The 13,196-nt window shown below is 42.9% G+C and overlaps 1 protein-coding gene across 2 annotated transcripts in view; it reads left to right on the top strand.

Moving 5' to 3' along the window:
* Positions 1-13,196, top strand: part of hira (histone cell cycle regulator a) — a 191,380-nt gene that overhangs the window by 130,297 nt on the left and 47,887 nt on the right. For both annotated transcript variants that reach the window (XM_069933676.1, XM_069933675.1), the window contains exon 14: positions 10,485-10,676. In XM_069933676.1, coding sequence (XP_069789777.1) covers positions 10,485-10,676 — 192 coding nt within the window. The remainder of the gene's footprint in view (positions 1-10,484; positions 10,677-13,196) is intronic.

Here is a 13,196-nt window from a genome sequence, read left to right as displayed (position 1 = left end):
AAATGTAAAGTTATTTGAAAAAAATTCAGAATTATAGTCCTTTTTTAAAAAAAAACTAGTCCATTGGTCACCACCCTCGCACAAGGACTTTTATATAAAGCTTTAACCTAGTTTATAAATGTCGGCCCCAGACCAAACATTTTCAGTACCTTAAACCAAAAGTCCCATTCCAGCCTATCAAAGGCCTTCTCAGCATCAAAACCCACTGCCATACTTAAATCTCCCCTTTACTGAGCTAAATGAATTAGACTAATCAGTCAAGCAACATTATCAGCAGATTGTCGCTTTTTAAAAAAGCCTGTTTGATCCATATGAATTAAATTTCATGTATTTAGCTAATCTATTTGCTTAAAGTTTAGCAACATTTTATAATCTATATTCAATAGAGAAATTTGTCTATAAGATGCTGGCTTTAACGGGTCTCTATCTTTCTTTGATATAACCATAATAACTGCAGTTGAAAAAGATTCCAATGGAGAATGAGACTCTGCTGCTTCATTTAATACCTCCATAAAAGGAGGTATTAAAAGATCCTTAAATTTCTTTAAAAAGTCAAGTGGAAAACCATCCTCCTCTGGTGCCTTACCTCTTTGCAATGCACTCAATACCTCACTAACTTCTCTTGCCATAAAAGGTGCATCTAATTCTCTTTGATCGCGATGATTCAAGCTTGGTAAACTTATTTGGGATTTAAAAATTCTCAATCTTGGTTTCATCACACCTAGACTCAGATTTATGTAAATTAGAATAAAAATCTTAAGATGAATCATTAATTTCTTGAGGTTTATAAGTAATCACCTTAGAATTTTTTAATTGTTCTTAAAGTTTGTTCTGTTTTTGATTGCCAAGCAAGAACTTTGATCCCTTTCCCCTTATTCATAATACCTTTGCTTAGTTCTCTGTTAATTTTTATGTTCTATAAGTTTGAATCGTGTTATAATGAAGTTTTAGTGATTAATTTCTTCCTTTTCTCCTCAGAAGCCTTTCTTTGTAAATCTTTCTCCAAACTTTCTATTTCCTTTTCCAATTGATCAACCTCTTTCGCTGTATAACTTATTATCTGACCTTTCAAATAATGCCTTCAATGCATCCCAAACAATAAACTTATTTCTTAAAAAAAATCTTGAATTTGTTTTCTTATAAAATCACAAAAATCCACCCTCTTCAACAATGTAGAATTAAATCCTCACCTGTAAGCTCCTTCTCTGGAACCAAGCATGTCATCAAGAGTGGTGAATGTAGTCCTTAAAATGTAAAGTTCAGTTTAATCAGGTATTTAATGTAACTTACAAAATTTAAATTTAAATTCGAACCCCGATCACTGGAGCTGTTACAGCGATCCACTAACTACTATGCTAGCTGTCATAATTAACCCCCCTCCCCCAAGTTTACAGATAAAGCCTTATTAATATACTTAATATGAATAAAGATGAAGGCTCTTACCAGGCAGGGATAGGGAGACACTTCAGGTCTTCATCCACCATTTTATTCAAACACAACTTTATTTAAATTTGTTCAAAAAGCTGCTGCAGGCAGGACACAACCGGGGCACTCTGCTGGCTCCCATCATCTTCAAGGGGTTGTGTGTGGCTTTGGAAAATGTTTACTTTTATAATTTAAAATTTTTATTTATTCTCGTTTATTTCAATGTATTTATTTATTTCCTCAATTTTTTTTTGGCTGGTTTTTTGAATTCCAGATACCGAGGATTTTGCTTTATGTGGCTCCTTGAGCCAAAGGTTTTGGGCACCCTTGGTGGAGTGGATCTTGGTGTCATGTATTGCAGTTGTTGAATCCAGTAACAGAAAATAGATTTTCTTTAAATGTCTCATTTCAAAGCACAGGTTATTATTTTGAAACTAGAACGTTATTCTAAATGATTATCAGATCTCTTTCTAGTGTTCAGATGTTGAAATCTATTCAGGAATTTGAGGCTTTAGGTTGGACAGAATATGTTCTACAAGATGCCCATTATTTAACTTTTTCATGGATGAGGTTAGAGCCAGAGGACAGGAAAATATTTGATTGGGGAAGGGCAAACTCTGAGGCTATAAGGCTTGAACTTGTGGGTATAAATTGGGATGACATTTTTGCAAGGAAATGTACGATGGAGATATGGGTAATGTTTAGGGATCTCTTGAAGGATGTTAGGGATAAATTTGTCCCGGTATAGCAGAAAAAGATTTGGCCATGAATGACAAGAGAGGTGGAAAATCTAGTCAGGTGGAAGAAGGCTGCATACATGAGGTTTAGACAGCAAGGATAAGATGGGAATCTTGAGGAATTTTGGGTAGCAAGAAAGGAGCTTAAGAGGGTTGAGAAGAACAAGAAGGGGACATGAAAAGGCCTTGGTCTGTTGGGTTAAGAAAACCCCAAGGAATTCTTCACATGTGAAGGACAGAAGAATGACAGGAGTGAAGGTAGGACCAGTCAGAGGTAAGGTGGGAAGATGTGCCTGCAGGCTGTGTAAGAGGGTGAATACTTCTCTTTAGTATTCACCAAGGAGAGGGACCATTTTGTTAGAATATTTTTTTTCTCCATAAATATACATATCAAAATTTTTCAATTTCAAAATGAATTGAGCTTTCGGCCAAAGTGATAGATGGGGGCTCAATTTTAATATTTAAGGAAAAGTTGGATAGGCATAAGGATGAGAGGGGTATGAAAGGTTATGGGGTGGGTGGAGCCAATGGGACTAGGTGGGAGAAGATGTTCGGAATAGACTAGAAGGGCCAAACTGTCCTATTTTTGTGCTGTAATTGTTAAAAGATTATAAAACACAACAACTCCTTCCCTCCCTCCCTCTTCCCTGAATAAAACTGTACACCATCAGGGCTTACAATTGGATTTAAAAAAGAAAATTTTCATTGGAGAGGTCACATATTTTTATAATAATAGTATCTTTTTATATTTGGGCCCCTATGTAGTCCAGATATGGTTGCCATATTTTTATAAAGACGTCATATTTATTTTTTAGATAGTATGTGATTTTTTTTTTCCATTGGAAAAATCATGTCTCAAATTCCTGAATAGATTTCAACATCTGAACACTAGAAAGAGATCTGATAATTATTTAGAATAACGTTCTAGTTTCAAAATAATAACCTGTGCTTTGAAATGAGACATTTAAAGAAAATCTATTTTCTGTTACGGGATTCAACAACTGCAATACATGACACCAAGATCCACTCCACCAAGGGTGCCCAAAACCTTTGGCTCAAGGAGCCACATAAAGCAAAATCCTCGGTATCTGGAATTCAAAAAACCAGCCAAAAAAAAATTGAGGAAATAAATAAATACATTGAAATAAACGAGAATAAATATAAATTATAAAAGTAAACATTCTCCAAAGCCACACACAACCCCTTGGTGATGATGGGAGCCAGCAGAGTGCCCCGGTTGTCATCCCTCAGAAGAGGGATCTTGATGACGGTGAGGACAATATGGGTGGGGTAAATGTTTATATTAAGAGAGAGAATGTGTTGGAGCAGTTAAAGTGCATTAGGATGGATAGGTCCCCAGGCTACATGAGGTGAGGGAGGAGATTGCTGAGCCTCTGGCTAGGATCTTTATGTCCTTGTTATCCATGGGAATATGGTACTGGAGGATTGGGGGGTGGCAAATGTTGTCCTCTTATTCAAAAAAGGTAGTAGGGGAAGTCCAGGTAATTATAGACCAATGAGCCTTACGTTTCTGGTGGGCAAGTTGTTGGAAAGGATTCTTAGAGGTAAGAGCTATGAATGTTTAGAGAGTCATGGTCTGATTAGCATAGCTTTGTGATGGGCAAATCATGTCTCACGAGCCTGATAGCGTTCTTTGAGGAGGTGACCAGACATATTGATGAGGGTAGTGCAGTGAATGTGATCTATATGGAATTTAGTAAGGCATTTCACAAAGTTCTACAGATTAGACTCAAGTCAGAAGACATGGGATCCAGGGACGTTTGTGGATTCAGAATTGGCTTGCCTATAGAAAGCAAGGGGTGGTGGTGGAGGGAGTACATACGGATTGGAGGGCTGTGTTTAGTGGAGTCCCTCAAGTTCCGGCTCTGGGACTTCTGCTTTTTGGACTTTTATTAATGACTTGAATGTGGGGGGGGGAGTAGAAGGGTGGGTTTGCAAGGTTTCAGATGACACAAAGATTGGTGGTGTTGTGGATCGTGTAGAGAATTGTTGAAGATTGCAGAGAAACATTGGTAGGATGCAGTGCTGGGCTGAGAAGTGGCAGATGGAGTTCAAACCAGAGAAGTGTGAGGTGGAAGGAAAAACTCCAAGACAGAGTACAAAGTTAATGGCAGGATTCTTGGTAATGTGGAAGAGCAGAGGGATCTAGGGGTGGGGTCCATGTCCATAATTCCCTGAAAGTTGCCTCACAGGTAGACAGGGAAGTTATGGGATAAGTCGAGGGATTGAGTTTAAGAGGCGCGAGGTAATGATGCAGCTCTACAAAACTCTGGTTAGATCACATGGAGTACTGTGTCCAGTTTTGGTCGCCTCATTATGTGGAAGTGTTGATTTACTGGGATGCTACCTGGTTGAGAGAGTATGCATTATGAGCAGAGATGAAGCTCTTACTCTTTGGAGAGAAGGAGGATGAGAGGAGACATGATAAAGGTGTGCAAGGTATTAAGAGGAATAGATAGAGTGGACAGCGAGCGCCTCCTTCCCAGGGCACAACTGCTCAATACAAGAGGGCTTGGCTATAAGGTAATGCATTGGAAGTTCAAGGGAGATATTGGAGGAAGGTTTTTTTTTAACCCAGAGAGTGGTTGGTGCGTGGAATGCCTGACCTGAGTCAGTTACATTGGTGAATTTCAAGAGACGACTGGACAAGCATTTGGAGGAATTTAAAGTGGAGAGTTATGTGGGAGACAGGGTCTAAAGGTCAGCACAACAGTGTGGGCCGAAGGGTCTGTAATTTGCTGTACTATTCTATGTTCTAGTTCCAAGCTGTGTGCAATTAACACCCATGTACAGTAAAAATCCCTAGTATCCAGATAAGTGTACTTTCCGGTTGCTTGAGACTTGCTCTTACAGTAACCATATAACCATATGCAGCACAGAACAGACCAGTTTGGCCCTACTAGTCCATGCCGGAACAAATCCCCACCCTCCTAGTCCCACTGACCAGCACCTGGTCCATACCCCTCCAATCCTCTCTCCTCCATGTAATTATCCAGTCTTTCCTTAAATGTAAATAACGTCCTTGCTTCAACCACCTCTGCCAGAAGCTCATTCCACATCCCAACCACCCTTTGCGTGAAGAAATTTCCCCTCATGTTCCCCTTATAATTTTCCCCCTGCAATCTCAAACCATGGCCTCTGGTTTGAATATCCCCCACTCTTAATTGAAAAAGCTTATCCATGTTGACTCTCTCTGTCCCTTTTAAAATCTTGAACACTTCCATCAAATCCCCCTCAATCTTCTACACTCCAGAGAAAAAAGCCCCAGGCTGCTCAACCTTTCTCTGTAACTCAAACCCTGACATCCTGTCAACATTCTCGTGAACCTTCTCTGCACTCTCTCTATTTTGTTTATATCCTTCCTATAATTTGGTGACCAAAACTGCACACAGTATTCCAAACTTGGCCTCACCAATGCCTTGTACAATTTCATCATAACATCCCAACTCTTGAATTCAATACTCCGATTTATGAAGGCCAACATTCCAAATGCCTTCTTCACCACTCTATCTACCTGAGTATCAACTTTGAGGGTACTATTTACCATAACTCCTAAATCCCTTTGTTGCTCTACACTCCTCAATTGTCTACCATTCAATGTATATGATCTATTTAGATTTGCCTTTCCAAAATGCAACACTTCACACTTATCCGTATTAAATTCCATCAATGCCTAGCTAAAATTTATCTGCTGCCTCATGATTTGCTGCTTTCTGCTCACCATACGTCTAATGAATGGATACCATGACGAGTCCACCTGTCACATGGTAGTGGATTAGTGAACTAATGGCAAGGCCCGCCAATTTTAAGCGCGTAATTTTTTACCTGTTGTTTTATTATTTGTTTTATTTATTTTCTTCAAATGTATCATGGGTGAATTGTAACTGGTTATCTCAATGAATTTTTGGATTCACACCTCAGTGCTGGTTTAGCCAGGATGTAGTTCCGATTAAATGAATGTTCTCATATTTTCAATTTTTTTCCGTGTTAAAGACCTTTGCTGTAAGCAGACTCCCAGTTGCGAGGTTATTTTTTTTTGTGTAATATCCAGTAATATGGAACTTCCAAATACTGTAATAGCTTGAAGATTTGATGTGCCTTGGGACTTGGAGGTCCCTATAGGTTAATCATCAGGTTGGATCGGCAGTGAAGAAAGCAAATGATATGTTGGCATTCATTTCAAGAGGAATAGTGTATAAGAGTAGAGAGGTGTTGATGAGGCTCTACGGGGTACTGGTGAGACTCCATTTGGAGTTCCATGTGCAGTTTTGGGCCCCTAATCTTAGAAGGGATGTAATGATGTTGGAGAGAGTTCAGAGAAGATTTACCAGGATGGTTCCTGAAATGCAAGGGCTAACATATGAGGAACACTTAGCGGCTCTTGGACTGTATTCATTGGAGTATAGAAGAGTGAGAGGGGATCTCATAGAAAAATTGCAAATGCTGAAAGGATGGTCAGAGTAGATGCGAATAAGATATTTCCCTTTGTGGGTGAATCCAGAATGAGAGGGCATGGTCTTAGAGTTAGAAGGTACCCATATAAAACAGGGATGAGGATCGAGGATTTGTGGAATTTGTTGCCACATACAGGTGTGGAGGCCCAATTGTTGGAGGAATTTAAGGAGGAGGTCGATAGGTATCTAATTAGTCAGGGTATCAATGGATATGAGGGAAAAAGCCAGAATTTGGAACTAGAGGTGAGAATGGTTTAGCTCAGGGTGGAGTGGTGGAGGAGACTCGTCAGGCTGAATGGCCTACACCTGTTCCTTGATGTTGTGATGTGTCCCCTCTTTTAAATTTTTTGAAAATATTAAAATCTTGTCTCTTCAAAAAGCTCCTTCTCACCTCAAAGCAATGGAGATGTGCTAATAGTGTCAGTAAAAGCAGATGAACATGTACCTGGGGTTTGAAGGATTAAATTGTTTAGTAAAAAAGTTATGTCCATACATTAAGTATTTTGTTACACTTTTCTGTTGCATTTATGTACAGGCATTTTCTTTATTTCATATACATCCTTAATTCTATTTAATGCTGGTGGTTTATCCAAAGAATACTGTTAAAATCATTAAACTTCCTGGAAAGGGAGCGTGCCGATGTTATTTTTTTGACAAGGATATTTAGGATGGCTATGCAAAGTAGAGGATTCTTTGCTGCAGGAGAAATACAGTGGACGAGAGGTGGTGGCTGTTTCACCGAGAACTTTCTATGCGATTAATCACGTCCAGGAATGCTGCACATAATCCCTCCCAACCACAAAACATGCTTTGACATTTAAGTTATGGGTTAGAAAGACCTGCAATTATGGCCCTTGACTCAACAACATTGAGAAGGTGGTCACTTCTATATCTAAGTTTGTGTGCTATAATGGGACACTTTTTTTTGGAGTGACATGTTTGGTGATATATTTTTGTGTAAGGATGCTATGCTCCATTGGCCATCAAGGGGTGGAAGTGACGAAGGAATCATTGCATTATGAATACCATTCACATTGCAGCCATGACATGTTGGTGGTGGAAGGAGCAACTATTTAGATAGATTGATCCAAATCAAGCAAGCTGCCTTGTCCTGGAGTTGTACTCATCCAGGCGATTTTTACTCCTGACATGTTCCCTGTAGATGGTGGGTCTTAAGAAGTAAGGAGGTGAATCACTTGCCATAGGCTGCCAGGATTTAGGTTTCTAATCACTGGTGACGCCTCCCTCACTGCTGATGTTGGTGAAGGATTAGCATTGATAATATCAATGAATGTGAAAGAACTCTTTCATGTTGGTGCTGATTATCGTCTCTCCCACACCCCCCACCCCCCCCCACGCGTCTGCTCATCTTGCACTAGAATGTCGCCAGATGGTTGAGATCCCCTCTTCCTTGACTTTGTGTCGATGTGGCAGGTTGCTGGAGGGATTGCAATTGAATGGAGGGAGTGCAGATTGAATGGGGGGGGGGGGAAAGAACTGATGGGGACAGTTAGACAGGGAATCCAGGTAATCATTTTATCTGATAATAGTAGTGAACCTCCTCACTGGGTTAGCTGAGATCCTCCTCACTGGGTTAGCTAGAACCTCCTCACTGGGTTAGCCGAGAACCTCCTCACTGGGTTAGCCGAGAACCTCCTCACTGGGTTAGCCGAGAACCTCCTCACTGGGTTAGCCGAGAACCTCCTCACTGGGTTAGCCGAGAACCTCCTCACTGGGTTAGCCGAGAACCTCCTCACTGGGTTAGCCGAGAACCTCCTCACTGGGTTAGCCGAGAACCTCCTCACTGGGCTAGCCGAGAACCTCCTCACTGGGTTAGCCGAGAACCTCCTCACTGGGTTAGCCGAGAACCTCCTCACTGGGTTAGCCGAGAACCTCCTCACTGGGTTAGCCGAGAACCTCCTCACTGGGTTAGCCGAGAACCTCCTCACTGGGCTAGCCGAGAACCTCCTCACTGGGCTAGCCGAAAACCTCCTCACTGGGTTAGCCGAGAACCTCCTCACTGGGTTAGCCGAGAACCTCCTCACTGGGTTAGCCGAGAAACTCCTCACTGGGTTAGCTGAGAACCTCCTCACTGGGTTAGCTGAGAACCTCCTCACTGGGTTAGCTGAGAACCTCCTCACTGGGTTAGCTGAGAACCTCCTCACTGGGTTAGCTGAGAACCTCCTCACTGGATTAGCTGAGAACCTCCTCACTGGGTTAGCTGAGAACCTCCTCACTGGGTTAGATGACAACCTCCTCACTGGGTTAGATGACAACCTCCTCACTGGGTTAGATGACAACCTCCTCACTGGGTGAGCTGAGAACCTCCTCACTGGGTGAGCTGAGAACCTCCTCACTGGGTGAGCTGAGAACCTCCTCACTGGGTGAGCTGAGAACCTCCTCACTGGGTGAGCTGAGAACCTCCTCACTGGGTGAGCTGAGAACCTCCTCACTGGGTGAGCTGAGAACCTCCTCACTGGGTGAGCTGAGAACCTCCTCACTGGGTGAGCTGAGAACCTCCTCACTGGGTGAGCTGAGAACCTCCTCACTGGGTGAGCTGAGAACCTCCTCACTGGGTGAGCTGAGAACCTCCTCACTTGTTGAGCTGAGAACCTCCTCACTGGGTGAGCTGAGAACCTCCTCACTGGGTGAGCTGAGAACCTCCTCACTGGGTGAGCTGAGAACCTCCTCACTGGGTGAGCTGAGAACCCCCTCACTGGGTGAGCTGAGAACCCCCTCACTGGGTGAGCTGAGAACCCCCTCACTGGGTGAGCTGAGAACCCCCTCACTGGGTGAGCTGAGAACCTCCTCAGTGCGTTAGCTGAGAACCTCCTCACTGGGTTAGCTGAGAACCCCCTCACTGGGTTAGCTGAGAACCCCCTCACTGGGTTAACTGAGAACCCCCTCACTGTATTAGCTGAGAACCCCCTCACTGGGTTAGCTGAGAACCCCCTCACTGGGTTAGCTGAGAACCCCCTCACTGGGTTAGCTGAGAACCTCCTCACTGGGTTAGCTGAGAACCAGCCAGGAGCCTTAAGCCCTTTTTCCACTGGCATCCCAGTTAATTGGCCAGGATAGGAAGCCATTTGTGCTGTTTGCCCTGGGCCACCTTTAACCAGGACACTGACCACATTTCCACTGAACGCAATTCATCCCAGGGGATTGGAGAGTCCACCTTCGAATGGAATGGATGGAAGTTGTCCTTTTTCCACTCGTTTTATCAGCTGATGCCAGGGATATGAGTAGGGGTAGAGGCCGTCAATCCCCGGCATGATTTGACGCCAGCGTGCTGATTGTTTTCCTTTTCCACTGGACCCTTAACTGACTGGTTAATTCCCCATTAATCCCTGGGACAAGCTGCCAATGGAAAAGGGGGCTTTAGGTTGCTGACCGTTAAAATCTGTGTTGCACTAACGAGTACCTATTTTGAAATGTTTTATCTCTGCCACCTTGCACACTCAAGGTGGCCAGTTTGAATTGCACCTCCCTAGCCCCCCTCTTCAACTGATGTGGGATTGTAAGAACTCTCCTGGCCAGAACCTGCCTGCACACGCCTTCCTTCTGGGGCACTTGTGAGTGTGCCTGCAGCCATCGCCCAGCTTGGTGGAGATTGGTGTAGAATTCACCTCCTGTGCAGTTGCATTCTTCTGTAAATGAATCATGCTTCAGTGTTTCACCTCTAAGATAGAGGTGATGCTTCAGATTAATGAACTTGATCAAATTGTTTTTATTGGGCTAACTTTAGTACAATATTTCATTCCCCCAAACCCCATTGTGTAAGAAACTCTGAATGCCATGCGATGCCTCCTCTCACAATCTGCCTTTTGTTTCTTTTTTTTGTTATTAGAGATTTTTCAACTGCTTTTTTTAATAGTGTACCCATCACGGGGGCACTTCCAGGGTCAGTGCTGCCTTCACAGATCAGCCAGCCACAGCCTTCCTCAGATTCTAATGCTGCCAAGTCCGTCTCTGCTAAACTATCTCAGGAACCCGCACCAGCCACCACAAAGCCACCTGAGGATATTCCCAACAAAGACGGGTAAGGTTGCACAGTTCTGGATTGAATAGTGGTGCACACATACATGGACATGTAAACCTACATATCATCACTCACTGGGCACAGTGTGCTTTCTTTAATAATCCAGTCTGTTTAGCTGTAATGTAAATCCAAGTGTGTGAGCATTCATTTAATCCCAGCTCGAATATTTGATTGGCGCCGAACAAAATCAAAGTAAATTTGTTTTGATTAGAGTTGTTTGAAGATCCAGTTTTCTGCAGAAAGTACAGAGGAACAAAAGACTTCCCCCTCCCCCACCCACAGTAAGGCGCAGAGCAGGTGCAGCCGAACTCTGGTGGGGGCGGGGGGTGGGGGGGGGGGCAGTGGAGCAACATTGCCATCTAGTGACAGTAAGTCCATAGGACAGCAATGAAGGGGAGTTGATTAAAAGACCCATTCAACAGCGCCCATTCACTGCAGATCTGAACCGAAACAGAAAATATTGAAAGGTGACATCTGTGGAAAAGGAAACTGCTAGGTTTTCTGTAGGGTAAACGAAGGTGACAGGCAGGAGAAGTTAAGCGACTAAAAGGAAAATGGTGGAAGAGGAAAGTAGGGTCATGGTACATAATGGTAAAGGGCGGCAGGGTGTCGTAACAGTTAGCACAATGCAGTTACAGTGCCAGCAATCAGAACTGTGATTCGAGTCCCGCGCTGTCTGTAAGGAGTCTGTACATTCTCCCCGTGTCTGCGTGGGTTTTCCCCAGGGGCTCCAGTTTTCTCCCACTGTTTGAAATGTACTGGGGGATATAGGTTAATGGGGTGTAAAATGGGCCGAAATGGCCTGTAACCGTGCTGCATGTCTACTTTTTTTTTAAAAAGCACGACTCAGCAGAGGGGTAAGAGGGAGTATCAGAATCATTATGTAAAACTGTTGAACTCGGAGATTTGAAGGCTGTTATCTGACTGTAGAGAAAGATCAGGTATTTTCTTTTTTGTTGAACTTTGTCCTTGTTACCCATAGTCCTTTGGAACTGATGCTTCACTGTAACTCCACCCTCCACACCGTACACAATTCTGCTGTACCCGTATATGAGTAGACTGGCTAGATAGCATGCAAAACCAATCTATTCACTTTATCTTGCAACGTGCGACAATAAACACGTTCTTTATTCTTCACTGGAACAGAGAGTTGGGTCAAGAATTAAACTGGAAGGAAACAAAAAAATTTGGGTTCTTCTTTACAGAATAAGTTGAGGAGTTTTGCAAATCAGTCTGTTTCTGGACTCCACCATGTAGCGGAGATTGCGTCATGATCAATGAATAAAATGCACCCCTGTTTCACCTTGGTTCCTGGAGAGCAGGAAAGGAGAAGGTAAAAGGACAGGCACTACATCTAACCCAGAAAATTATAGGCTGGTGAACAAGTAGTAGGTAAATTATTGGAAGGTTTTCTAAGAGATCAGATATACAGTTATTTGGATAGCCAGAAACTGATTAGGGATAATCAACATGGAAGGTTGTATTTAACCATTCTGATAGAGTTTTTCGAGGAGGTTACCAGGACAGTTGACAAAGGAAAGGATGTGGATGTTATCAACATGGACTTCAGTAAGGCCTTTGACAAGGTCCCACATGGAAGGTTAGTCAGAAAGATGCAGATGCTGGGTATTCATGGTGAAGTAGTGAAGTGGATTCGACAATGGCTGAATGGGAGAAGCCAGAGAGTAGTGGTGGACGATTGCTTCTCAGCCTGGAGGCCTGTGACTAGTGGGATGCCTCCGGGATCGGTGCTGAGACCATTGTTGTTGGTAATCTCTAACAATGATCTAGATGATCATGTGGTAAATTGGATCAGCAAGTTTGCAGGTGACACTAACATTAGAGACATTGTGGTCAGAGAAGGTTTTAAAAGCTTGCAGAGGAATCTGGACCAGTTGGAAAAATGGGCTGAAAAATGGCAGATGGAATTTATTGCAGATAAGTGTGAGGTGTTGCATTTTGGAAGGACAAATGGTAGGGCACTGAGGAGGGTGGTAGAACAGAGGGATCTGGGAATACAGATACATAATCCCCTGAAAGTGGCATCACTGTTGGATAAGGTTGTAAAGAGAGCTTTTCACATATTGGTATTCATAAATCAAAGTATTGAGTATAGGAATTTGGATGTTGTGGTAAAGTGGTATAAGATATTGGTTTTGGTCACCTAACTACAGGAAAGATATCATAAAATGAAAGAGTGCAGAGAAGATTTACTAGGATGTTGCCCGGATTTCAGGAACTGAGTTACAGGGAAAGGTTAAACAGGTTAGGACTTTATTCCCTGGAGGGTAGGCAAATGAGGGGAGATCTGATAGAGGTATTTACAATTATGAGGGGGATAAACAGAGTGAATGTAGATACAAATCAAGGACATGGGTTAAGGATGAAAGGGGAAAAGTTTAGGGTGGCGACTTCTTTGCACAAAAAATGGTGGGAGTGTGGAACGAGCTGCCAGCTGAAGTGGTGAAAGCGGGGAGGGGAGGACAAGATGTGTCTGATGGTGGGGTCCCATCGTAGGTG

This window comes from Narcine bancroftii, chromosome 4 (assembly GCF_036971445.1).
Source record: "Narcine bancroftii isolate sNarBan1 chromosome 4, sNarBan1.hap1, whole genome shotgun sequence".
Classification (NCBI taxonomy): Eukaryota; Metazoa; Chordata; class Chondrichthyes; order Torpediniformes; family Narcinidae; genus Narcine; species Narcine bancroftii.
The sequence above is the reverse complement of the archived record's forward strand: the minus strand, read 5'-3'. Positions and strand labels throughout refer to the sequence as shown.